Source organism: Lygodium microphyllum, chromosome 1, assembly GCF_053477565.2.
Source record: "Lygodium microphyllum isolate KBCC chromosome 1, Lygodium_microphyllum_v1.1.10, whole genome shotgun sequence".
In the NCBI taxonomy this organism is placed as follows: Eukaryota; Viridiplantae; Streptophyta; class Polypodiopsida; order Schizaeales; family Lygodiaceae; genus Lygodium; species Lygodium microphyllum.
Genome location: NC_141135.1, coordinates 65,856,182 through 65,883,958, shown reverse-complemented (window position 1 = coordinate 65,883,958; position 27,777 = coordinate 65,856,182). Strand labels below are relative to the sequence as shown.

The following is a 27,777-nucleotide window of genomic DNA, read 5'->3' as shown; positions in this document are numbered from 1 at the left end:
GATGGTCTTCTAGCCTTTCTGGGGGAAGCTGAGAAGGAAGATCTTCTGAAAAACAATCTTTATACTTTTCCAAGAGCTGAAGTCGCTCTTGGTTTTCAGCATTCATATTATCTTTTACATCAGTGACATAAAGCAAACAACATTGAACACGATCCTTAATTTCTCTAGAGACTTGCATATGGCTTACCATAGGTATGGTCTCTCCAGAAACTCCAGCCTGGATCTCGTACTTCTTGCCTTTGTTGGTGAGTTCTACCTTCTTTTTCTGAGAGAAGATGGTTGAATCTACTCTATGATTCCAGGGCATGCCAAGAATCACATCGCAACCATCAAGGTCTCCGATACAAAAGGTATCTTCGTCACTGTAGCCTTGAATTTGAAACTTGAGCTTGCCAATGTAGGGTGTCACAGTCTTCACTGTGTCACCTTCATCAGCATTTAAAGCTTGGCGAACTTCTGCTGGAGTGTCCATCTCTTCATTCTTTAATCCAAGCTCTTTAGCTAATTGCAAGAAAATTATATTTTCATTCGCCCCAAGATCTATCAAGAATAGTGCTTGCTTACCTTGCAACTGTCCCCAAGCTTTTAATAATTTGCGCGTCTCTGGAGTGTGAGTTGTGTTTGCAACTACATCACTGATAGCATTGATTTTCACTGGCGACTTAGGCTTGTTGTCAGAAACCTTGCTCTGTCCCTTGTTTGGACATTGCTTCGCTATATGGCCTGTTTGTCCACATTTAAAGCACTTCCCTTCTTTCATGAAGCGTTGCTTTTCTTCTTCGGAAAGTTGCTTTGCTTGTGGGTATAGATTGGAGCGAAATTGAGGAGCATTAGGAGGTGCATAGGGCTTCATCTTCTTTTGATTTGATGGCTGCTTTTGCCGCTATTTTTGTCCTTCATTAGGGGCTGAATACTCCTCATCATCAGCTACTCTCTTCTTATCATTCTTTTGGAATGATTTGTTGCCATTGTGCTCCATTTCCCATGTCTCAGCATAGTCAATGAGTTCCCTGAGACTAGAACAATGATAATGATTAAGAGCAGTACAAAGTTTAAAATGCCAACCTCCTTGAAACTTCCTAAGCTTTTCCGAACTGCTGATCTTCTTGAAATGTTGGACCTTCAAAAGTAGCTCCCAAAATCTCTTGGTATAGTCACCAAGTGACTCATTTTTCCGCCAAAGCCGATCCCATTCCATTTTTACATCTCTTTTGAAATGAAAAGGAAGAAATTGGCTTTGTATCATGCGAACAAAGGACCGCCATGATTTTGGGGCAGCATGATCATATTCCAACCCTGTCCACCAAGTATGGGCTAAGTCGGTTAAATGTAAAGCTGCAAACTTAATCTTTTCTTTTTCTTTATACTTGTCACGACCATACAAAATTTGAAATTGACGAATAAACTTCAGAAGAAGATCAGGATTTCGGAAACCATCATACATACTGAACTTGATCTTCTTTTCAAGTTGAGAAAGTGACTTAGTCTTCTTCTTCTTCTTCTTATGCCTTCGTCCATGCCCGGATCTTGAGGTTGAAGATGATGAAGTGCTTGATGGGGATGAAGATGGAGACGAGGGTGAAGAATGTCAACGCCTTTGACGATGATGAGGTCTTCCACGAGAAGGGTGTGACTCTTTGTCACTAGGAGAGGGTCCATCAGAGTAGGTACCAGATGACTTTGAAAAAGAGGATGAGCTTCGACGTGATCTCTTTCTTTGTCTTGAAGTAGAATGGGACTGCCTCTTAGAAGTAGTTGGACTTCTTGATCGGCTCCTTTCATTGGTATGGCTTTGTCTCCTTGAAGCAGATGGGCTTCTTTCCTTAAATTCTTTGGAATTCTCAACTTTTTCTAGTTTGAGAAGCTGGTCACGAATTTGCTGATTCTCCTCTCTAAGACTTTAAATGGCTTGAAGGATAGCACTCGACTGATCCATTGAGACTCTTAAGAAAAAAATATGCTCAAGCACTCAATGCAAGGCTGAAAACAAACAAACTTATAATTGTAAGCACTACCAGTGTTGGGGTGAGGACCGAGCCAAAGCTCTGATACCACTATAAATGCCCCGAACAACGTAGTATGCTTAACAATTATGATATTCGCTTGTTTTCGAGATTTAATATAAAAGAGAATGAACACTTAAAGCTGAAAATGAAAATTACTCACAAAATTACAGCCATGAAAATGTAAGTAATGGAGACAAGATTGAGGGTTGAAGATGGGCAAACCCCCCCCCTCCCCCCCCCCAAGGAATGTATTTCTGCTCAACCCAAGTCCCTTAGGGAAGAGCTCAGTTACAATCAACCTGAGAGTGAGGAGAAGTAATTCTCACTCTCACAAGATCATGCAAAGATGTACAAACACACATGCATTATCTATTATGCAATGATAAGAACTGAATATGGATAGGGCTTGCTTCTTGTTGCTAAAATGGAAGAAAGAGCTTGAGAAAGAGGTGCTGTAATGAATTTACAGGCTTGCTGTCCTGTAAAACAGCAGTGATAGAAGAGGGAATATGGAGGAATTTGATAATGGAAAAGTGGGGGATGATGATGGGGATGGATGGGGCCAGTTTTTGGCTATCTATGGGTGATGTACATGATTTTACAGCAAAGAAAAATGATGCTGAATGAAGAAAAACGAGCTCTTATTTATAGGAAAGGGAAGAGCTAGTACAAAAGGGGAAAGTGGAGTAGCACAAGACAAGTGTCCAGCCACATGTCATGAGATGTGACAAGTGGTGGGACACTTGGAAACTTGTGTGACAAGTGTCTTGATACTTGTCTCTTCTCTATGGCCTTCCTTTTTGGGCTGAATAAATACTGTCAAGAATAGAAACAACCAAATTTAGTAAGCACAGTCAGAGTACAGAACTTACTATTTTTAGAATGACATCCCTATTTTTTTAGGACTAGCATTTTTAGGCTAATTCGAGGCTCCTAAAATTTAGGGACCTCCTAAAATTTAGGGATCTCCTAAAATTTAGGGACCCCCCAATATGGGTGTCATATGAAAGCTTTTTCCGTGTACATCGCAAAAACGGTATCAGAATCTTCATGTGACTTTCTTATGCAAAGAAATGTGTATTTCAAGCTTTCAGCCCACACATGCACATTATACAAGCATTTCATGATCATGCCATCTTGTTGATTGTAACTGTCTGTTCTGGTGAATCTAGCCCACACTTCAAGGCATCAATCTTTTCTGTGTGCGAGTCTAACCCTGATATGCGTGAGTTCTGGTCACAGGCGCTCAATCGGGCCATATAGGTGGAAGTGTGAACTATCTTTTCTATAACCCATCGCGTGGGTCCACCATAACCTGTGACCACTCATCAATGAACAGCTCCAATGCACTTTTCTTTACATCTAATTAGTGCAAAGGAAATAAATTTAATAAATCATTATATAGACAAATTAATAAAAAAGGATACAAATTCTGTTTCTATAGAATTGTGACAAGCATTTTTCCGCAATTTTGCCTCATTAAATACTACATCTCGGCTGCATACTATCTTCCTTCCCTGAGGGAGCCAAACTCTATAACCCATCTCTCCCTCATCTCCATATCCCATGAAGATGCCCTTGATGGATTTCATGTCTAGTTTGGTCCTCTGATCCCTTCCTTTGACCTAAAACCTAGAGTACACTGGCAGTTTGAAGCACTCTTGATCTTTCACTTTTAAGATGGCTTTGTTGCTGTCTTATTATTTTCAAAGATCTTGTAAATAAAATTGAATAAAACACTAGATAGGTGCCAGTCTTTGAAGCCAATCAATGATAATGTCTACTTGGACAAGGATTCTAGCTCCCCAATGTTCTCTTTAATTCCCGATTTGCAGTTGTTTTGAGTTGTCTATACAGGACAGATTGTTCTATTGTCCTTGATTTTATTGAAGTTCAATTTCAGTTTCTTAGAAATGCAGGACCAAAACACATATCTTGGCAACTGTATTCCCAAATTTGTCATAACTCTTTCAAACAATTGACCCACGAGTGATATGTGAGCTCCTCACTCAGGAGGTCTGCCACTTTTGAATAAATTGTCTCAACAGTCCCCCAATCAAAAATCAAATGTCCAGAATAACCCAAAGTAGTAGCCCACAGAACATTGTATCAAAACGGTCAGTAATTATCAAAATAAGGAATTATGACTGGAAGCCCCATCTTTACACAAGAAATCATGGATCTTAAAGACCTACTTTCTTGCAATCTAATCAGCCCAGGATGTTCATATTTTTAACCTCAATCTACAAGAGTCAAGATTGTCCAGTGGTATATATAAACAAATCAGAGTCAGATTCAGCAAGGAGAGCATATTTACCCCAAGTGAAGGTGGATAAACATAACAGAAAGCATGAAGGAGACTAGGAAAAAGGAGCACCACATAGGCCGATGACCACTCAACTATACAATCATGCATTTTGTAGCCAATATTGCCTATGAGGGTAAGGGTTACCCATTAGAACCATGTTGAACAAAGGCCCCAACTTGATGATGAGGCGAGATTGCATTGCATATCACAAACCCAATGTGCATGGACAGACTAGAACCCCTCCACTCAGCAGCACAGATGTATCAGAATTGCAACACCGAAAGAGCAAATTGAGAATTTTGTAGCCCGTCAGAGCAAAAACATAACAACTCGTCCAAAACAAGATCTTCCTGCCATGCACTGAATAGAAACTTTGGCATTTTGAGTAAAAAACATGACAAGGTGCAACACTTTGCTCGGAGTGACCGGTACAGAAGTGCAGATCCAACCAGAAAAGAAAAATAGATGAACAAAAAACCTGCATCAACTTGTTCTGCAATGACTGTAGCTTCGTGCATAAAATTCCCACTTGTCAAGGTCCCAACATTGGACAAGAATACATACGCATCATTCTTGGCAGGATTCCACGTAAAGAATTTGATTCCATCCAAAACTGATAAGGACATAACTGATTTTGTAGCAAGCTGGGATGGCATTTTTCCCTGGACCATAGCAAGAAAGAACATGAGATTAAAGCAGAAATAAAAAGGGATGGGTTACATGCATTTAGAAAGACTATATAACACAAATTACTTCAATACAGAAAATGCTGCTTCACCTTAAACAGCAAAGAGAGCAAGTGTGGAGCCTCATAATGGATCAGATAAAAAAGCAATTAAGCCCAAAGAAAAAGGGATGGGTTACATACATTTAGAAAGACTATATAACACAAATTGCTTCAATACAGAAAATACTGCTTAACCTTAAACAGCAAAGAGAGCAAGTGTGGAGCTTCATAATGGATCAGATAAAAAAGTAATTAAGCCCAACAAAGGTGACTTTTAGGTCCTCTCTCCATGAGAAAAGACATCTAGTATTTCCTACTGCACTGTTAAAACAATCAATCTCCTTGAAAAGCATGCCCCCACTGCACAACACAACACCCAATTTGTAATTTACAGCAATTCAGTGCTGTACCACTACATGTGCCTCCATATGCATGCCAAATATTAAATACAACTTCTTAATGCTGAAAATCCCCAAAAGTTTACTGCAATTTCCCAAATTTGTACCAATTACTCTTCCCAATCAGACATGAACAACAAGACAATGCTGTTGCAACACATGTTCACTGCTCTAGGATGCATGCCAAGCAAAAGCCCCAAATTTCTGCGAAGAAATTCTGAGAAATTTAAGAGATTTTATACTTACAGCCTGAAAATCTGATGAAATGTCACCTCAGGATGTGTGTTGACAACAACCAACAACTTGAATGTGCCTTGGGATCTGTGTTGCAGCCAAAAATCAGAAAAGCCCCAAATTTCTTGTGCAAATCTTGAGGAAATTGCACAATGTTGGCACTGCGTAAGACTTCGATTGGGGCAAAAGCCCCATATTTTGGGTGGCACACTGGCTGAGATGCGAGCTGAGGTTGTGGTGAATGTCGACAGCGCGGTGGTGCTAAGCAGAACCGAAGGGGCGGACTGGTGGTGGCTGTGGCAGCACCGTGCACAGGTGACGGGTCTGATGGCTCAAGGCAGCAACTTGGGCAGTCCAGGCAGGCAGTGGCAGTGCTGGTGGACTACGTGCAGTTCAGGCAGGTCGGGCAGGGGTGCTGGCAGGGCAGCGCAGGTAAGTGGCGCACAGGCAATGCGCAGGGCCGCAGTAGGCTGCAGGGAATGCAGCAGGCAGCGGCAGTGCAAGGGACAGGGCGCCCATGGTGATGGCTGAGGAGCTGGTGGATAGTGGCGCTGGAGACTGGCCGACAGGGGCTGGCAAGCAGCGGCGGCGGCGCAGCTGAGCTGGGCAGCTCAGCTCCTCCTCTCTGACTGATGGCAGATCTACTGCTGCTCTTCATCCGGGCTGAGAGTCGAGCTTCTGACTGCAGGACCTCAGGTGGAGAAGCACAACTGACATTGGCTAAATGGAAACCGCACTCATACGGTTTTGATACCAAATGTTTGAAATGCACCAGCTGTGGAGGAGAGAGAAATGAGAGACAGAGTAGACAGTGTGAGCTGAGAAATGATATGCCGTACTTGCTGAATTGAAAGTGATAGAATGAAAGTACCACCTTAGGTCTAGGGTAGACCAAACCTCTAACTCGATTGATTTCAATTAACTCTAGAACTAACTCTAAATGTGGTGACACAACTTATTACTTAGTTGTATTCACACTACAAACTAATTGACTAAAACATTGGGCACTACCCATAGAATTGGCAAATCCTAACACATAAATCAATACCCTAGCTACATCTGGCTGTCCATATGTACTAAGCAATAATTCTAAGGAGCTCCCATCTGTAACAATGCCCCTAAGTCCATACTGTCTATGAGAAATCTGGCATGAAAGTCCTGCTCACAAGCTATCTCGAGATTAGATTAGCTTGACACCCCTATACATCCTCCTACCCACAATTTGAGTCTCTATTCAGTGACCCATGCAATTGACCCCCACGTAGCAATCATAGAATCTGTAGTGCCATGAAACACCATCCTAAGGACCCTCCTCCCGACCTCCTAAGCCCATGGGCAATCTCCTATGCAATGTCTATAAGTCTCCTCATAATCCCCACATCTAGCACAAGGAATAGGGTCTCCACCATAGCCAAGCCATGTACCAACTGCTAAACTCCTATGTGCTAGTAACCAAAAAAAGAGTGAAATCTTTCTTGGTCTAAAGTTGCCCTCCAATCTCCTCCAGAAGTCTACAAGGAAAGGCTATGATATACCTTGGATAGTCCCAATGCTCAACTGCACTTGGCACCACTCTAATCCTACTCATCTGTATTCTCCTTCCGAACCTAGTGATATAGCCAAAGAAGGGCACATCCTAAGGCATCTCTACAAATGGATCTCTCCATATCCACTCCCCAAGGTCCCATTGAAGTCTCTGTAGCAGCCTCCTCCTATATGCCCAATGTCTCCATCCATCTTCCATACAAGTCTGAGGGTCTCGATCAAGTACCAAGTCCTATTACAATGAGCTACAACTCTAATCCTTTATCGAGAGCATCTTGTGAACTATAGCTGATCTAGATCCTCTCACCTAAGTCTGCCATCCATCTCTATTGAAAAAGTAAACACTCTCCACTGGTGGCTACCACTACAAGAAGGATCTCTCCTCTGGAGAAGAGCCCTATCCATGTCTAATTTATCATTGTGTCATTCCTCCATTCAAGAGGTACCACCTCCCTAATGCTCTCCATTATGACTCTAGCCCCCCTGATACCTCGAAGTCTTTGTCTATGTATAGAACTACTCATTTCCCATCATGCAATGATATTTTTGGTTGAGGCATATGTTGGCTAGGATTGGCTTTCTTTGAGAAGACCCTACAATTCTTCATTGTCAACAAACAGACCTGCATAACCATAGCCACATGTGTCATGCTCACACAAACCACATTGACATCCAATACCATTTTGTTTGAGAGAGGATCTTGGATCGAGAAATAGAGCTAGTGTATTATCCTACAAGGGTCTCTATAGTAGACATCTTCATGAAGGAACATTCACTACCTTCATTTCTTCCTTATTTGCGCTCCTTGGGAGTGCAAGCACACCCAATATCCAAGAGGGGATAGTAGTGGTCATGGTCATCTCCTAGTTGTGGGCCCTACATTAAGTCACCCTTGCTTGGTCCTCTACTCAACCAAGCAGATGATAAGGCCTTGATCAATGGGATCTTGGAAAAGAAGTCTATTAGTATCTACTTCTCCTTCTATGTGTACTTACTTCTACTACTTGAGACCAAGTCAATCAATCTCAATATCTATAGAGCTCTTGAAGATAAAGTCCTAGGCATCTTTGGACAAGGAAAGCCATGATCCAACAAAAGAGATCAAATCCCTCATGGGAAACGCAATGGTAGTGCCTTTTTATCTCATAGTAGACATGACATCTACATATGTAATACTCCTCTATCTCCACGTCCAACAAGCATCTCTGACATATCCAGTCTTCCCGTGCCTCTCTAGAGTACCTACCTATATCGCAACTTGAAGCTAGTCACATTGGCCTTCAAACACTCAAACAGCAATAAACCACAATAATATAAACATATAATTCAATACTTTAGAACACACTCAATTAGTATGATGAGGACATGAAATTTTAATGCTTTGCTTAGCATCTAACTGAAAGTTCATCAAATGTGCAAATGTGCCTTGCACATGTGAGGTGCAAGTTAATTATTTCGCAAAGCAAGACGTAGGACCTTGAGATATCAGTTGGTGCCAAAGGACAAAAGTTCTAATAAGTTATGCCTAACAAGTACTAGGTAGTACCCTGTGTCAAAACTTGGCCTAGAACATTTAATTAGCCATTAATGTTAGTGGTGACACTAAAGAATTAGCATTAATTAATTAATTAGTTAATGCAAGTTCCAAGGTAATGAGCCCTCAAAATCACTTGGGTGATAAATTAGCCAATTTAATTGTTGGCTAGTCGGATTCTTTTTTGCCATAAATAATTATTAAATTAATTTTCAAAATTAATGTTCTAAAAGTTAGTTTAATAAAGCTGAATAATGCTGGAAATTGTTTTGGAAGGCTGCCACAAGAGTCATTCTAGCCTTGTGCAAGTTGAGAGAGGAAGAGAGAAGGCTGCTATTGCTGTTCCAATAGTTGACAGCCAGCAGGAGACCCTCTCGGAGCTCGTGACATGCCCAAAAGAGACTACAGCAATAGGTGACTGCAATTTGAGGGTTGTTTCAGCCAAGCAACATCATATTCAGGTGTTGGCTGTCCAAGATTAAACAATAAAGTGTGTATTTCATTTTATATGAAATTGCTTCTTCCTAGTGTTAATCAGGTCATACTACCCTTTTGAAGAAGGAAGGCTGGTTTCCATCGGAGTTAGAATGCTCCTATACCACATTGAAACCTATTGACCCTAAAGAGACAAGACAAGGATCCACACACATGCACAAAGTGTATATATATATATATATATATATATATGTATATATATATATATATAGATATGAGAGAGAGAGAGAGAGAGAACCTTTTGCAAAAGTGCCAAGACATTGTAAAAGTGAATACTATTCTCTAGACATGCTGCAATTGTAAGATCATCACTTGAAAGTGCCAAGAAACGTATATTTGGCAATGCAACGCTTGCTACACATCTTTCCTTTAAAAAGCATTTGGCTTTTGGACTGTTGACCAACTTCTGAGAGGCTTGGACAAGATCTTTCGTATATGCCACCGAAAATCCTATAGAAAAAAAGAGACTTAGATTCATAGATCACATTCAAATGAAACAAAAATGTAAATAATATGACAATGCTAAAAAAGCACTTTCACGCTTTCTTCTTCTATACACATTGACCTTAAATTCATCTCCTCACTGTTGTTCCAATGTTGCACAAAACTTTAGTAGACATTTAGGATTGGAAAATAATCATAAATGACAATGCACGTGACTTTTTTGTGAGACTAAATTTCACTTACATAAAATAAAATTCTAAATCAATGCAAATGAAAACCTAAACTACGCAATTGATACATTACTAAAAATTCAACAATGTGATTCTCTGATCCCTGCATACAAAACAAGTGCAGTGTCCTTAATAGACACAAACAAAAAAGGACTTGAGATGAAACCAAACTTTGGTCACCCAAAGGGCAGCAAAACTTAATTAAGCAAATACTTCATTCAGCAAAACAGCAAATTCAGCTACTGAAAATCCACACACAACCGGAGCAAGAGTGCTCCTATACCACCTGTGACACCTATTGGCCCCTATGCCTAGTGCCCCTTTCAATAATTACTTATAATAACAAAGAATTCTCCAAATTAGTTGTAATAGGCTGGATTTCCAGCAATCTCTCCCAACACAACTGATCTAGAGACGCTCAACGACTTTTGTCACCCTCATTGCTGATCTATTACCAACTCTGGACTTACATTCACTTGAATACTTCAGCCTGCTGAACTCTAGTAATGGCTACCAGAAATTAAGCTCAAATTCATGGAGCATTTGCTTAGATTATCCTGCACAAACCGGATGAATTCCTGCAACGCTCCTCTCGCAAACAAAAGGAAGCAACGTATAGGATGATGACATCTCCCTATTTGAGGTCTGTCCAACTGCTGGTCAGCAATTCTGGTGTGCGGCAGATCAGAGGGGGAGTGTCTGAGGCTGAAACAAGTCAAAATGCAGCTGTCCAGGGAGGAAAACCTGCAAAACACAGAATGCATCCAGCTCGGACAGGAAACACACAGGCTGATCTCACCTGAAAATAGGCTGCCTCAGTGAAATACAGATGATTGAGAGCCTCCTCTGGAGCTGCAAAACAGGATCGCCTCATTGCAAAACTGTGACCCAGCACTGGAAGGGTGCTGCCCAACAAAAACACACCCTGAGATGGGTGTCCAAGGCTGAAATGCGGCTGGTATTGACTGAGAAACAGGTCATCCTGCTCAGGAAACACAAAAAACACAGATTGACAGCACTAAAAGATGTCACCCAGCTTGCTTTATCGCAGATAGATGCTCCTCTTTAGTTGACTCTAGCTCCCACCAAGGCGAATGATACCATGTGAGAGTGCACAACAGAAAGGAAAGTGAATACGAAGAGAGTAGAGAAGGAGATTAAAAGAAACGCAGTAGAATAAAGGAACAAACAAACAAAAGATTGAATGACACAAAGCCCCAACCGTTAGTCCCAACACACAACTTGGAGCGTCAGTGTGGATGCCAAGTAGAAGTAGGAGGATGAAACAAAAGAACAAGGGCTGGCTGAATGAACAGTGGATGAGTGAAGCAAGGGGGGGGGGGACTGCCTATAAATAGACAAACTGATGCCACAACTGACACACTAATTGATCAAGGCCCAAAATATGTGCACCTAGGCTAGCCCGCCCACTAATAAAATCTTCACCCTACCAAAAATGGAATACAATGATGTGATCTTCACCGAAAGTGTTTACGACTAATAAATTGACAAAAAAACACGTCATCAGAGCTCCAAATGTCCTCTTCTAAATCAGATTGAGGCTCACAAGCAAGAGATGACCAGAAATGACACATGACTGCTAACACATTCATATTCATAAATTACAAATCTATCTTTTCTCTATATCCTTGTATCTCAATTTCTAGATTGGACACCACCAGAGTGCAACAAATGCAAAAGCGTATGACTGGACTGAAAGAAAGAAGTGAACATGGAGACTATAGAATGAATGCTGAATACTGAAGGAAGATATATGCAAGGGCTGTGTGAGTATAAACAGCTGGAGATCTCTCTCAATTTGCATGAAAACTGAAGTAATTGTGACCCAGGGCAGCCAGCCTAAATCTGATAAGGTCAGCCAGTAAAAGCTGGCCAACAGCTGCAATAAATAGGCCGATTGCTCGTAAATTAATGAAACATTTTAAAAACTACGGCAAAAAGTACTGCTCGCCACGTGGCAAATCTGCCCAAACCTGCCTGTCCTGATCCGCCTGCCCAAACCTGGTGATTGCAAAAAATTGTTGTCCAACCTACTCTTGTACAATGCAATGCTCCACAAACTACCCGCCTTGTACATGCATGTGCCCATCCTAGACAATGCAATGTTGCACAATTTACCCACCCTGTGTAGAGATATGCCAGGGTTTGCACTAAGGATACACAGCATGTACGCCCAAGTCTAAAACACAAAGACTCAGATAGAGACAAGCAAAACTCAAACCCTAAATGCAAAACGCAAAAACTCAAAACTCAAACACAGAGACAAACACAAAGAGAAGAAACTCTAAAGTGAATGAATTGTTGGGTATTTCACTCACGCTTCACTTACGCCTACACTCACATAGGAGTGTTGGTGATCAATAAGACACTGGGGCACTTTTTACTCTCCGTAGGAGAGGTTTTTTTCCCCAGACTTATGGTATTATTTCGTATGTGCTTATGACACACACTTTCGGCACTTACCGTGTTCGGGTGTGAACACCCCCTACAACCCTAAGGTTTAAGTGTTGTACCTTGTATTTTCAGCTTACACTCTTTCAATCTATTGCATTGGGTGTCGTGCTTCACTCTCACACTGTACTGTTTTCTGTGCTGAGCTTCGATCTTGCCTTCCTCTCTCACATTTGGTATCAGAGCAGCAGTGGCACTGCTCAGCTCAGCTCCGCGGTTCTCCTCAGCTCCCTAGTTTTAGCACGACCTGTAGCAATCGCCAGCGTTCTGCTTGCCAGCTCCTCTAGCTCTTGCCGCCTGGACCTCAGGTGTTTGACGCCTTTTGTTCGTCTTCTGTCGCATTTTTAGTGCTTCCCGTCACTGGAATCGCCGCCTCTGCAGTTTGTAGCCTGCTTAGGCCATGTAAGTCGCTAGTTTGCAGCCGCCACGTCAGCCGTAAGCTGATATACGCTTCACCAGTGCACGCAGGCAGCGCTGCTTGCGTCTACTTCCTGTGCCGTTCGTCATCAGTCGCACGTCCCGCCAGTGCTCGCCAGACGTCTCCTGTGCCGCCCGTCAATGGTCCACAGCTGGTCCGCCTGCCTAACGACTGTACCCGCTTGACACTTGCCTAGCGAATCTACGTCAGTCAACCCGTGATTTCTGTGGCAAACGTTTTTTCTTTTTTCTTTTTTAATTCCAGCATAAATTTTTGGAAGCAAGGGTTCCTACGCAACAAGCATAGCATTCAAAAGCATGTCTGGGACGCATTGGATGCAAATCTTTTGGCACATTCATCAAAAATTTTGGGACTTTTATGTTTTCTAAGGACATTGGCATACGCACTGCAGTTACAGTCACTGAAAGACTGCTTTGAACAAATCTGAGGCAAGAAATTTTGGGGATTTTGTAGATACAATGTTGTTGAACATTGATTGCACATTGAATTGCATGCATTAAAGACAGTTTTGGCAAAGTGCACCTGTGCATACTAATTGCAAAAAGTTATTTCCTACAATTTCTGAAAATTTTCAGATTTCCAGTTTGGTCCCGCTTGGACATTGCTCTTTTACTTTTTTTGGTAATTGATTATCATGGCAAATCAGGGAGGAGATGTCTTCACCTATGTATCCAAGGAGGACAGATTGGATGGAAATAACTATTCATTTCGGTCCTTTATGATGAAGAATGTACTTGAGGCCAAAAATCTTTGGGATTATGTCAGTGGAGAAGAAGTTAGACCTGGAATTGTAGCTCCAACCACTCCTCCTCCAGGAGGACGTGCACAACGGGCACCTCAGCCTACTCCACTTCAGCCGCTTCCCCAAAGATTAGCAGCTCAAAAGGCATGGGATACGCGAGATGCACAGCCTTTATCACTCATTGCATTGGCAGTTCAACAGTCAATCATCCCCCACATTTGTTCAGCAGCTTCTTTACGAGAAGCTTGGCTAACTTTGGAGCAAATGTTTGCAGGAAAGAATGAGACTCGCATCTCTTTCTTAAAGAAAGAGCTAGAGACATTGAAAATGGATGAAGGTGATTCTATTCAGGATCACTTGAACAAAATTCAGGACTTGTGAGAGCAACTCATGAATGTTGATGAGTACTATTCGGATGCACAAATGATATCTACCACTTTGAACTCATTACCTCCTTCGTACTTGGCTTTTCATACGGCCTTAAACCTCACCATGAGGATTGCCGCGCAGCCAATCACTTTTCTTCAATTAGTCACTTTGCTTCTAGAGGAGAAGTAAACAAGAAGAATTAGTGGTGTGGATGCTATAGCCTCTGAGCAGGCTTTTATGGCTAGACAAAAGGGCAAAAGCAGCCAAGTGAAGAATACTCCGCAGAGTTCTGGGACTTCTGACACATCACAGGCAAGTAAGAGACAAGGGGGCACGAAAGCCAAAAACGGCAAATGCCATTATTGCAAGAAGCCAGTCCACTACATTACTGAGTGCAGAAAGCGCATTGCCAAGGAGAAGAAGAAGGAGTCAATAATGTTTGTTTCTGATGCTCCTTCCACTGCTACTGAGTCCGTGTCTTTTGTTGTAGACAGGGACTATTGCTTTTACACATGTAGTTATAACACTTCTTGGGCTGATTGAGCATTTAGCTCTACTGAGGATGCAGGCACTTGGTTTTTTGACAGTGGTGCTTCGAGGCATATTACATCTCGCAAAGATTTATTTGCTTCTGTTGGTGCAGCTCCAGTTGGCAAGTCTGTACAGTGCGCCTCATACCCTGTTAGAGGTATTGGGGAGATTGTGCTCACAGCCATTGATGGCTCTATTCTCCGCCTACAGGATGCTTTGTTCGTGCCAGGCATAAAGAAGAATCTGCTCTCTATTTCTTCTTTGGCACGTTGTGGATTGCAGGTCACATTTGATGATGACAAATGCATGGTGAGAAACAAAGAACACATGACTTTGCTCTTAACATGCACTTTATGTCATGGGTTATACAAGTTGAATACTCTTTTAGTTGATCAGTCAACATACTTGGCATCCACTCTTACTCCTGCTATGATACGGATAGAGCTATGGTATGCTAGGATGAGGCATGTGAACTTTGGCAGCTTGATACTCTTGCAACGTATGCAAATGCTAGATGGATTACCTCTACTGGAGAGACCTCCTGATCACTTGTGCGAAGGATGTATTTTGGGGAAAATGCATCGTTTTTCATTTCCCAATGATGTTGCTTTTAGAGCAACAGCCAGGTTGCAGTTAGTGCATTCAGATGTATGCGGGCCTATGCAGACAAAGTCATTGGGAGGATGTTACTATTTTGTGACTTTTATTGATGACTTTGCTAGATTTTGCTGGGTCTACTCTTTGGTCAAAAAGTCAGAAGTGTATGATGCATTTTGGGCTTTTATTGCACTCGTTAAAAACTAGTCTAGTTGTATAAAGTTAAAACTCTCTGTTCGAACCGAGTGGGGGAATACATGTTCTCTATACTGAATTCTTTTCTGAAGCAGAAGGGCATTGTCCATCAGTACACTACTGCTTATACTCCACAACAGAATGGGGTTGCTGAGAGGAAGAATCGGTTACTCATGGAAATGGCCAGATGTATGCTGAAGGCAAAGAGCTTGCCACACAGTTTTTGGATGGAAGTCGTCATGTGTGCTTGCCATGTTTTGAACAGATGCCCCACAAAATCTTTGAAGAAAATTGTACCTTTTGAGGCTTGGAACAGCCGAAAACCTTTTGTTGGACACTTTCGTACCTTTGGGTGCCTTGTATATTCACACATTCCACAGGCACTCATAAAAAAGTTGGATAACAAGGCTGTCAAATGCATTTTTGTGGGTTATAGTAGTGAAAGCAAAGACTACAGACTCTATGATCTTGTTTTTAAAAAGGTGGTTGTCAGTACGGATGTACTATTTGATGAAAAATCAGAATTGTCCTTGGCTGGTCTAGACACATATCAGACTGCCTGTGATGTATTTGAAGGGCTGTTGCCCATTACATTTGTGATTCAGGTAGAGTTTCAGCAAGTGAACTCAATGTTCAGCTAGCTACTCCTTTGGAAACTGCAGAAAAACAGCCATTGGCTGATCTAAATATTCAGCAAAGTGCTGAAACTGAAATTCAGCAAGAGCTTATGCACAGTCAGGAGGCAAGACAAATGCCTAGATGGTATTTACAGACTATGAAAGATAGTCATCTGGATGCACCCATGGCTGGTCGTACTAGAAAGTAAGCTTGTATGCATGATACTGCACATACCATGGAGTTTGTTATGGCAACAAGCACCCTTGATGAAGAGGAGCCTGAATGTTTTGAGGATGCACAACAAAGTGTGCATTGGATGGCAGCAATGAAAATTGAATTGGATTCTATCACTAAGAATCAAACATGGGATTTGGTGTCTTTGCCATTTGGGAAGAAAGCCATTAGAACAAAATGGGTCTACAAGCTAAAACGGAATGCAAATGGATCCATTGACAAATACAAGGCAAGGCTTGTAGCTAAAGGCTATGCACAGAAGAAAGGCATTGACTATGAGGAGACATTTGCTCCTACTTCCCACATGACGACCATCAGATCTATGGTTGCTTTGGCTGCTCATTATGGATGGACTGTGCATCAGTTGGATATTAAAACTGCATTTTTACATGGGGAACTTCATGAGGAAGTATATATACAGCAGCCCATTGGTTTTGTAGTTGAGGGCTTGGAACACTTGGTTTGCAAGTTAAAAAAAGCTTTATATGGTTTGCAACAAGCTCCTAGAGCTTGATATGCAAAGATAGATACTTTCTTACTTAGCCAAGGGTTCATAAACAGCTCATCTGAGTCTATCCTTTACGTATGTAAAGAGGGGGGATCCATACTGATCATTGTCTTTATGTTGATGATCTCTTGCTTATAGGGACACATGCTAATCAGATTTCAGCATTTAAACAAAATTTGCAACAAACTTTTGACATGTCAGACTTGGGGTCTTTGCATTATTACTTGGGCATTCAGTTCATACATGATGCTAGAGGTATTGGGTTATCACAATCAAGATACATTGGTAAACTTCTTGAGAAGTTTGGCTTACAGGATTGCAAGCCAGTCTGTACACCAATGGAACCTGGACTTAAGCTGTCATTACATGATGACAGTGATTTGTTTGATATACACACATATGCTCCAACAGTTGGATGTCTTATTTACTTATGCAACACTAGGCCGGACATACAGTTTGCAGTTTCAGCCCTAAGCAGATATATGCATCAGCCACGCATGTCACATTGGCAAGCTGTTAAGCGTGTCTTCCGTTACTTGCAGGGTACTAGCTCTCTTGGATTGCTTTATTCCAAGGGGGGACCGCTGCAGTTACATGCTTACAGTGATTTTGATTGGGCTGGTGATTATGATTCACGTCACTGCACTAATGGCAATTGTTTCTTTCTTGGCTCATTTTGCATATCTTGGCTTAGCAAGAAACAATCCATTGTTGCCACATCGTCATGTGAAGCTGTATAAAAGGCAGCTTTCACTACCATAATTGAATGCGTATGGATTAGACGCTTGCTAGCTGATTCGGATGTATCTATTATGGAGCCTACTCCTTTGTTCACTGATAGTCAAAGTGCCATTGCAATGGCACGGAACTGACTGTTTCATACACGCACGAAACACATTGAGATACGTTATCACTTTGTCAGGATAGGCTAAATGCAGGTGATATCAGCCTTGTCTATTGTCCTACCACCAATAATGTGGCAAACATCTTCACCAAAGCTCTTCCTCGTGACAAATTTGAAGCATTTCACGATGCTTTAAATTTGATCTCCTTTGGTGGCAGATGATCCTTGTACTCTTGATCACTCTTCACTTCAGGAAGATTTGTTGGGTATTTCACTCACGGCTCACTTACGCCTATGCTCACATAGGAGTGTCAATGATCAATAGGACACTAGGGCATTTTTTACTCTCAATAGAAGAGGTTTTTTCCCCTAGACTTATGGTATTATTTCGTATGTGCTTATGACACACACTTACGGGCACTTACTGTGTTCGGGTGTGAACATCCCCTACAACCCTAACGTTTAAGGGCTGTACCTTGTACTTTCAGCTTACACTCTTTCAATCTATTGCATTGGGTGTCGTGCTTCACTCTCACACTGTACTGTTTTTTGTATTGAGCTTCGATCATGCCTTCCTCTCTCACATGAATGTTATAAATGAATATAAGAGTGTATAGGATACCCAACGGCAGAGCAATGTAGTGTCGAAGAGTGACGTCCATTGGAGACGGATCCCAAGTGTTGTAACCACCAGTCGGAGTGTCGAAGTGCAGGACACACCAAATGCTAATCATCAGAGTGTCAAGGAACTAAGGCAACAACAAGAGAGGTGTTTGCTGATGTAGACGGCCTGTTGGACAACAAAAATGCAAGTACTGCAACAATCGCCCGATGGGAGAGATGGCAATAGCTTGTCACCTGGCACCAAATGCTATGCACGCTAACTAGGTGTTGTAATGATGCAGTAGATGGAGACCTCCAAACAGCAAGATGATGGCTAAAAACAAGCCGCCTAGGACTAGATAGTGATGGGCTGCAGTCGGTGATAGTTGGATAGCAAATAGTAGGTAGCTAATGGCTAAAATCTACACGATAGAGTGAGAAACTTGCACAGAAGGATAAGACTGAATGGTGGGCAGCCCGTTTACTTATAGATGTTGAAGGGTGCCTCAAAAAATTAGGGTTTTGGGGGACCATTGAAACTCTCTTGAACCGCGCACCAAATTTGTGTTTTTCATTAATTAGGCATGTTTTGGGGCTATTTTAAAATACTAATCAACTGTAAAGTGTGTTTTAGCTCAACAACCCCTCTCACACCCAAAACAAAGCCTAAAAGGAAAGGCCAACAATGTTTACCCCAAGGTGTCCCACCCCAAAGTAGCCAGGGCATCAGACAAAGAGTGCACATTGGCTGCCCAATGACCTACCAAGACTATAGAGGCAATGGTTATCTTACCGAGAGTGTCCAAGTACTTACTCCAGAGAGGACAACAGGGCATCGAACAAAGAGTGCTCATCAACTACCCAATGGCCTACCAAGCCCTACAAAGGCGAATGGAACCATATTAAACTTTTCTTTTCTTTTTTTCTTTTTTCTTGTTTTGTGGTGAAAATGTCATTTTAGGGGGTAACAGCCCATTGAGTAAGAGTGACCTAGAAGACAATAGTAGAGATGACACGCCCAACATGTCATGAGGACATGTATTTTTGAAACCTCCCTTAACATATGGATTAATTTTTAATCACATGATTAAGTAAATGTTGCACATGTGAGGTGCAATTAGGATTAGAGTAAATTTACAAGCCCAAGACCCGAGAAAATCACGGGATATCAAAGGCAAAAGTTGCTATAAGTTATATCGCACAAGTACTTGGTGATATCTGGTGCTAGTTGTTGGCCTAGGTCATTCATTTGGCCATAAGTGTCAAATGGTGACACTAGAGAAGTGGCATTTAGTAGTACCTAACGCCAATCTAATGGTCAAAGATGACGCAGAGACACTCGAGAATGGAAGTTGCCTAGCGAATTTAATTATTGGCCAGTCAGATTATTTTTCAAGGCACGAAAATAATTATTAGATTAATTTTCAATATTTAAAGATTGAAAATTAATATTTAATTATGACTAATGCTGGAAAAACCATTTGGAAATGCTGCCACTTGTCAAAAATGCCCATGCAAGACTGAAAAACGTCTTTAGAGACAAGAGAGAGGCAATTTTAGTGTTTTCTGCCTTTAAAAGAGAGGAAGGAGATGCTACTGGTCTGATTTGCAATCATTGGAGCAACTTCTAAGGCAATGAGGGGCAGGAGAAGACCAATCAACAACAAGTGACAATATCTACAAGCTGTTGAGATAGGGCAACAGCAGTAAATGACTGATTTTCCTCAGTTCTTTGCATCTACGTGCTGTTGAGACAGAGCAGCAACAGTAAATGACAAATTTTCTTCAGTTCTTTGCGAAGAAAGTTTGAATTTTCTCTCTCCTCGGCATTCTCTCTCATCTCCCAACCTTTCTACAGCCTTGCTCCAGAGATTGCAGCATTGAGATCACCAAAGGCTGAAAAATTTCAGATTTCTCTACTATAAACTCTAATTTGCAGCAGAAATTAGGATTTAGCAACAACCTCGAGAAGCGTGTCAAAAATTGAAAGCTCCAAAACTTGGATTTTTCAAGGTTAAAGGTGAATTTCAGCTGAATTCAAGTGGAGGACTAGCCAGCCCTTGAATTTGGGGCATTTCCATCGTCTATGAAGTGGGTGAAGACCAATTAAGTGCCCGAATCAAAGGGCAAATCAGATTGAAGACTTGCTGGTCACTTTGGATAGCAAGGGGAGTTTGGATTGTGAAGGGGATCGGGAGAATCCCATTGTAAATAAAGCTAAAGAAATACCGAAAGGGGCGCCAATTTTGGGGCCAATTGGGTGTACATTGTCCAAGATCAGTAGGTAAATTTGTATTTTCAAATTTGCATTTATTGTTTGTTGCTATAATTAAGTTGTAATTAGGGATTTACCACCCGTCCACAGAAGAAAGACTGGTCTCACAACACATCACAAAACGGTACAAGCTTACCCAACCACTCAAGGATATCAATGACGAGACAAAGGTAATGAAGTATCATGTGAAGAAGAACGGTGGTGTAATCCGCTAGTGAAAATAGTTTAAGATCCGTCCAATGGTGCTCTACACAATGGGATGCACAGTATGCTACATGCTGAAGAATACTCATGCAACATGTGCCACTTAACAATGTCCCTTATGGAAAAATGTTCACTTGCTCAAGCTCCCTAGTACAAAGATGATAAAATCATGCAATGCATAGAAGAAAGGTACAATAAGAGGGAAGGCCAATATTGAAGATAAGTGTCGAAACCTGTAGAATACCAAGAAGGGTAGAAACCCCCTCTCAACCTGGATGTCGATACCGAAGAAGAAAGAGGAGCCCAAGGATGTTGGTCTTCATGTGGTGTCGAGACCCATATGGATGAAGATGATGAAGCATCCCTACTGGAAGAGCAAGGATAGAAGTCACCCCCATGATAGCATCATGAGAGATATGGCACAATCCGCGGCGGGAGGAAAAGCCTCCATACTAGTAGAAGAGCAAAACTCTAAGTAGATGGAACCACAAAAGGAACGGCGCGCATCTCCTCTCTCCAGCTCAAGAAGGACTGGTACAAGTCTATATGTTAGCCCTACACTGAAATACAAAACCCTACAAAAGAGAGAAAATCTACAAGCAAAAAGATGACTAGTGAGATGTTCCAAAAAACAAAACTAAAAATAAAATAAAACAAAGCTAAGTGCAATGCAATGAGTATGTAAGTATGCAGCGGAAGTCTAAAAAAGAAAAGGCTAAGTGTATAGCCACCATTGCGTATAGCAAGGCAGAGAAGTGGTCCAAGAAGGTGCAATGGATGCCCTCGGAATGGATGTGTAAAGTGCAATAGATGAGCCACTAGCAAACCAATCAACCAATCCTTCAAAAGTAGTGAAGGAGATAGGCTATTGAGACTATCCACGTGCCACATATCCAGTAGCCGTTAGGACAAATGGAACAAATGGTACAGCAACACGAGGTGTAGACCCACTAGACTGGCCAGCAGGAGTGTAGGCCAGAGTGGAGGCAATCGTGGTGGTCTGCGGTGGTTTTCTAGGAGAAAGACCTTGGGCCTTGGTACGACACTCCTTGACCACATGGCCCGACCTCTGACAGTTTGTGTAAAACCTATTTTTCCTAAGAATGTGTTGCCAAAGGAGACGTGTTTGTTTGGTTTCATGAAAGGAAGTGATGTCACTCTTGTTTTGACTTGCCTTTGCATCATGCGAGTTCTTACCACTATTGGTTTTTCCTCTCGAAGAATAGGCAACCAGCCCTCACCCCTTGGAACAGATGTGGGTGGAGGACTTCTTATGGACTTGATAATGCAGCCTCGCATAACGCAAGAACTGACACTCAAACTTGTAAAAGGTCGGCAATCTAGATAGTGAGATAATATGCTGGATAAAATGGAAGTATTTGTCAAACAACTTCTTCAAGAATTACATGACTTGATCGTCATCTAACTTCAAGAAGGGAGTAGTGGAAAACTCGATGAGTAACTACCGATATTCGGCCAACTTGACTTTTAGATCATCCCCTTCCTTAATGAAAAACTCCTAAAACTCACAATCGAGATTGATACATCGAGTGCGATCTCGAGCCGCATAGCGGTCCAACACTCAAATGTGAGGGGAAAATGCTATAATTGAAAGTGGAATTCAGGAAGCAACCCCGACTCAGCATTGGCTGTGGCATTGTGGGCTCTCCAATGACGAATGTGATCGAGGTGAGCTAATTGAGGGTCCTTGATACCAATGACGAGGTCCCAAAGTCCTTGAGATTCAAGCACTTGTTATATGACGTTCGACCAAGTGGTGAAATTCGACCCGTTAAAATGTGTCTTATCCGTGAAGGCATTCTTGGCCATTGCAACTGGAGTGGTAGTGCTAGGAGATGGAGGTGTGTAATGAGGGTAGAATGGATATAGGGGATAAGGTGGGGGAGTGAAGTACACTAAGGAAGGAATCCCAAAGTGCCTACCATGCATACAAGAAGTATACACAATGGCTCCAAAGCTGGGTGGATTGGGTATGGGTATGGTAACCGCCTGTGGAGCCCAAGGTGGAGGGATAGGGACATGAGGAGCAGAATATGAAAATCCCTACATAGGAGTGACCCAAGGGATGTGTAACGACAATCCATGAGCAGAGGACAGTTATCCTTGCCTCTAAAGGCCGTATGGGGGGGTTACCACCTTATGTGAGACAGAATGCTGGTTTCAAATCGCTAACCAAGAAATCACGCTTGTACCTAGTAGAAAGTGATAGCTTGTTGTCCATCATCTATGATCAACATTACCAACCCAATCAGAGTTTGTCCAAGGATGATATTGCTGAGAATTTGTTGTAACTTATAAGCCCCTTGTCCTAAGCTCTCTTGTATATGCAATGTAATTCACAATTGTATGCAATGTAACATTGGAAGAAAGGGTGTTAGCAGATAAGTTATCTCACGAGTAAGTCTATGCATGTGTATTTGTAAGCTAGACATAGGAGATTCTTTTAGGAATTATTTTTTGCCAATTTATTGTCGGCTACCTCCTTTACATTCATTCGTCGCTTGCTATCTTCCAAAGCAAGTCTTGTTGGAGAGGAGTCGTCTGTGTCAATGCCCACCTAACCAAAGATTCATTGTTGTATACGACTGTCTCATGTTTGGTATATGGATTCCATTTCCCGAGCATATCTCTAAGTTCTCTCTTTGCAGTGTTCCTATGTTCTCCTGTTTTCTCTTTTCTCTCTCCTCTCGTGTTGTGCAATCTATTACAAGCCTTCTACGCTTCCTAGGAGGCTGCTCAACATAGATCTCCTCCTTAAAATCACCATTAAAGAAGGTAGACTTCACATCAAGCTGATATATCGGCCATATCCTATGGCTAGCTAAGGTAAGAACGGCCCTAATGGTAGCCATCCAAACTATCAATGTAAAGGTGTCATGGAAATCCACCCTTGGCCACCAAGCGCACAAGTTGGTTTACACGACTTTCGTAGGCGATCATTTGAAGGACTGAAGACCCATCAACATCGGTGGCCTCTGCATCCTCATCCTTCCATGTTTCAATTCTCTTCTTCTATTGTGCCATCACTGATTCTTCATGCAAACATCATCTTTCATCACATTATCCAACAGGTACTAGATATTCAGCTTTGGTTCTTTCACGCTAGATGGATTCAAATTGGGCCAAAGATGTTGAGCAACAAAGGTCAACGATATGATATTGCTCTACTTTGGGTGCAGGTGTTATTCGTGGAGTAGCAAGAAGCAACCCACAATTGCCCTTTCTTCTACATTGGCGGAGTATAGAGCAACGTCTTCTACCACATTTGAGATAGTGTGGCTTCAGAGGTTACTAGAAGAGCTTAGCTACCTACTGCAAACAGGTCCTATGACACTTCACTGTGACAATGAAAGTTGCATTGCTTCCGTACGAAACCTTGTGTTCCATGCTCAGTTGAAGCACATTAAGATACAGTATCACTTCATTCAAGATAAGATCTTAGATTAGACTATTGATGTGATATACTACAAGACAAAGGACAATTTGGCAAATTTGTTTACAAAGGCACTTCGTCAGGTTGTTCAACAACAACACTCCAAATCCCTAAGCCTTACACCACATCCACGATCTAAGAGGGGGTGTTAGAGATTTAGTCAACCTTAGACTGGCATTGTAAGCCTACAGTTGGTATAACTCGAGCACAGTTATGCATTTCTTGTCAGTTTTTGGTCATTTTCCAGCAGTCAACAAGTGCAGGCACTTTTCACCGAGCAGGGGCAGTGCCACGTGGCAATATGGCAGCTGATCATGTTTTTATGGCGTTTATTGTGGCCAATCGGCTGCTGTCAACCAATTTGCTAGCTGCCCTGACTATTTTGCAGGCATAATTCATGCTATTTATAGCCACTACGCAGCCAGCCCACTTCACTTGTCATTCAGGTGGTGGAGACAAAGATCAGCTCGAGAGATACTTCAATTCATGGACATCAGTCCACCCAATTTTGATGTTGCATTAGCAAGCTTGCCACTGTCAAAGTGCAGCAATATGGAAGCATAGGACAAAGACTAAGAGAGAGTGAACACAGAGAGGAGAGAGAGAGAGGAGACAGTGTAAAAACAGAAAATCTGTAGTGTAGTATGCTGTATAAGAGTGCAGAAATATACAAGGGGGAAGAGGAAATATCTGTGTATGTCTCCGACTTGATGACCTCGATCTCCATCAGCCAGAGCACATTCTGTCTCAGCCAACAAATCTCAAGATCAGAATCTGAAAATGAATGAACGCTGGAGTGTGCCACAAACCGGCTATAAATAGCCAAAAAATAGGAAATAACTGCACCAGGTTGGCTGCATTAAATGCAGCCAACTATAGTAAACTGGCCGACTGTGCAGTAAAACTGTCCAACTGCAGGCTGCCACGTGGCACCTGCGCAGTCTGCTGACGTGGCACTACCGTACTCTGCTGTCCACCGACTATCCAGGAAATGACTGTCTAACACCCCCTCTCAAATCCTGGACGGGTCAAAAGACTGAGGGATCTCGAATGCTGCCAAAGAAGAGCTTTGGGAAGCACCTTCGTAAACAAATCTACAAGATTATCCTCCGTCTTGCAATACTCCACATCAATGGTCCCATCCAAAAGCTTCTCCCGAATGAAGTGATACTGGATCTCAATGTGCTTCGTCTGAGCATGGAATACAGGATTCCGTACCAAGGCAATGCAACTCTCATTGTTGCAACGTAGAAGAGTAGGACGAGTCTAGGGGCAGCCAAGCTCCTCCAACAATCTCTAAAGCCACACAACCTCACATGTGGTGGAAGACGCAGCCCGATACTCCACCTTAGTAGAAGAAAGGGCTACCATGGACTGCTTCTTGCTACTCCAAGAGATAACACCTGTACCCAAGGTAAAACGGTAGCCTGTAGTAGACCGTCGGTGGTCCACATCGCCAGTCCAATCCGAGTCACTCCAACCTGCAAGAACCAAATCGGAAGCATTTGTACCTGCAAGATAAGAAATCTCTAAGTCAGAGGTCCCCCTCAAATACCGAAGAATCCTGAGGGCAACCTGCCAATGCACCTGTTTGGGTTCAGTCATGAACCCTGCCAAAAGACCCACAGCAAAACAAAGATCAACACGAGTGTTGAGAAGCCAAATCAAGAATCCAATCAATTGACGGTAGCATGAAGCATCCATCACGGGAGAATGTGAGTGTGAAGTGCATTCCAATTCGGATCCATAGGAGTAGTAATGGGCCGACAAGTCTCCATCTCAAAAGTCACCAAGAGCTCCTAAATGTACCTCTGCTGAGAGATGAAAATCCCCCTCTGAGACATATAAATCTCGTGACCCAAGAAGAAATGAAGAAGCCCCAAATCCGTCATCTCGAATGTCTGATGTAAAGCTGTCTTGGTCTCTCGGACCTTCTGTGCAAGATCCCCTGTCAGAATCAAATCATCAACATACAACACAAACAACACACGACCAACCTCGGAAGTGTGCACATAAAGCTGCGGATTGGCCTTGGAGCGCCGATATTCCAACTTCGACTAAAGAAACGAGTCAATCTTCTTGTTCCATGCACGCGGAGCTTGCTCGAGGCCATACAAGGCCTTCTTCAACCTGTAAACTTTCCCATCCGAGGATCCAAAGCCAGGAGGCTGCTCAACATAGATCTCCTCCTGCAAATCACCATTCAGAAAGGCCGACTTCACATCCAACTGATAGACAAGCCATCTCCTATGGCCAGCCAAGGCAAGAACAGTTCGATAGTTGCCATACGAGCAGTGGGGGCAAAAGTATCATGGAAATCAATGCCTCGCTGAGTAAAACCTTTAGCAGCAAGGCAAGCCTTGTGCTTGTCCAAAGAACCATCGCTAAGGTACTTGGTCTTGAAGACCCACTTGACACCAATCACCTTCTTGTGAGAGGGACGAGGCACAAGAGACCAAGTGCCATTCCTCTCAATAGCCTCCAACTCGGCTTCCATGGCCTTCCGCCAATGATCAGACTGCAAAACCTCCTTAACAGAAGTGGGCTCACGATCCTGCATAACATGGGTCAGCAAACAATAGTTGAAGCAAACAAGCTCCGAAGAATGTGCCTCATTCCGCCGTGACCTCCACGGTCCATCTTGTGGTTCCCACTCCTCAAGGACCCCCTCAATCCCTGAATCGCGGAGTGTGTCACAAGCCCAACAAGGAGGAGGCCAAATCTCTCCCCGCAAATCTCTCCCCGTCGCTCTCCATCTGCTGAAGACTCGGGTACATCCACCGGCGGAAGCTCCTCGGGGGTGGCCGGTGGAAAAGAAGACTCTGAATCAAAAGAAGGATCTCCATCAAGAGGCTCTCGCTCCAAAGGAACTGTCTCGGGAGTCTAGCTCTCCCCCGGATCTCCAAGGACGGGATGCTCCTCACCCCCCTCTGTGGCTGAAACTTCCACGAACCGCACATCTCGGCTCGTGTAGACATCCCGCTTGACGAGATCAAACAGACGATAACCTTGGGACTGGGAGCTATAGCCAACAAAAACCTGTCGTTGGGAAGCCGCCTCGAACTTATCACACTGCCTCTTCGGAATGTGCACATAAGCGTCACACCCAAAGATCCTAAAATAAGAGACATTAGGCTTAGTCCCGAAGTAAGCCTCAAAAGGTATCATCTTGTCAACGACCAAAGTGGAAGATCGATTGAGGATGTAAACTGCGGTAGCCACTGCCTTGGCCCACAGAAACCGAGGTGTCTGTCGGTGCTCCATCATGGTGCGCACTATCTCGATCACACTTCGGTTCTTCTGCTCCAAAATGCCATTCTCTTGGGGAGTGTTGGTGTTAGCAAACTCCTGGTGAATGCCCCTATCTGCACAAAAACGAGCAAACTCACTAGACATAAATTCACCTCCCTTGTCTGAACGCAAGGTCTTCAATCGCCAGCTAAAACGGTTCTCCTCAAAGAGAAGCCAATCCTTGAAGTAAGAGAAAGCCTCCAACTTCAAAGTCAAGAAATAGGCCCAAGTCATTATGCTGTAGTCATCTATGATCAACATGAAGTACAAGCTCCCCTTCAGGGACTCGATCCTCATCGGGCCACAAAGATCCGTAGATACAAGCTCCATAGGTGAAGAGACTATCTAGAAGCTTTGTTGGGAATCGCATCCCGATGCAGTTTCCCACATATGCAGGAGACACATGGCTGATGGCTCACCACTATATCCGGTAAACCTCGAACAAACGACCCTCGCAATGCCTTCCAAAGGTACTCGTAG

The 27,777-nt window shown here is 42.7% G+C and overlaps 1 protein-coding gene across 6 annotated transcripts in view; it reads right to left on the bottom strand.

Annotated features, from left to right (window-relative positions):
- Positions 1–27,777, bottom strand: part of LNO1 (Nuclear pore complex protein) — a 207,234-nt gene that overhangs the window by 170,586 nt on the left and 8,871 nt on the right. For 4 of the 6 annotated variants that reach the window (XR_015690891.1, XR_015690892.1, XM_087678071.1 and 1 more), the window contains exons 2-3: positions 9,486–9,697; positions 4,793–4,976 (exon numbers count right to left, since the gene is read on the bottom strand). Coding sequence is in view for 4 of the 6 variants with exons in the window: in XM_087678071.1 (XP_087534197.1) it covers positions 4,793–4,976; positions 9,486–9,697 (396 nt within the window). In the remaining 2 variants the exon portion in view is untranslated. Of the gene's footprint in view, positions 1–4,792; positions 4,977–9,485; positions 9,698–27,777 lie in introns of those variants that run through there. The other 2 variants (XM_087678101.1, XM_087678094.1) reach the window with 2 other exon arrangements.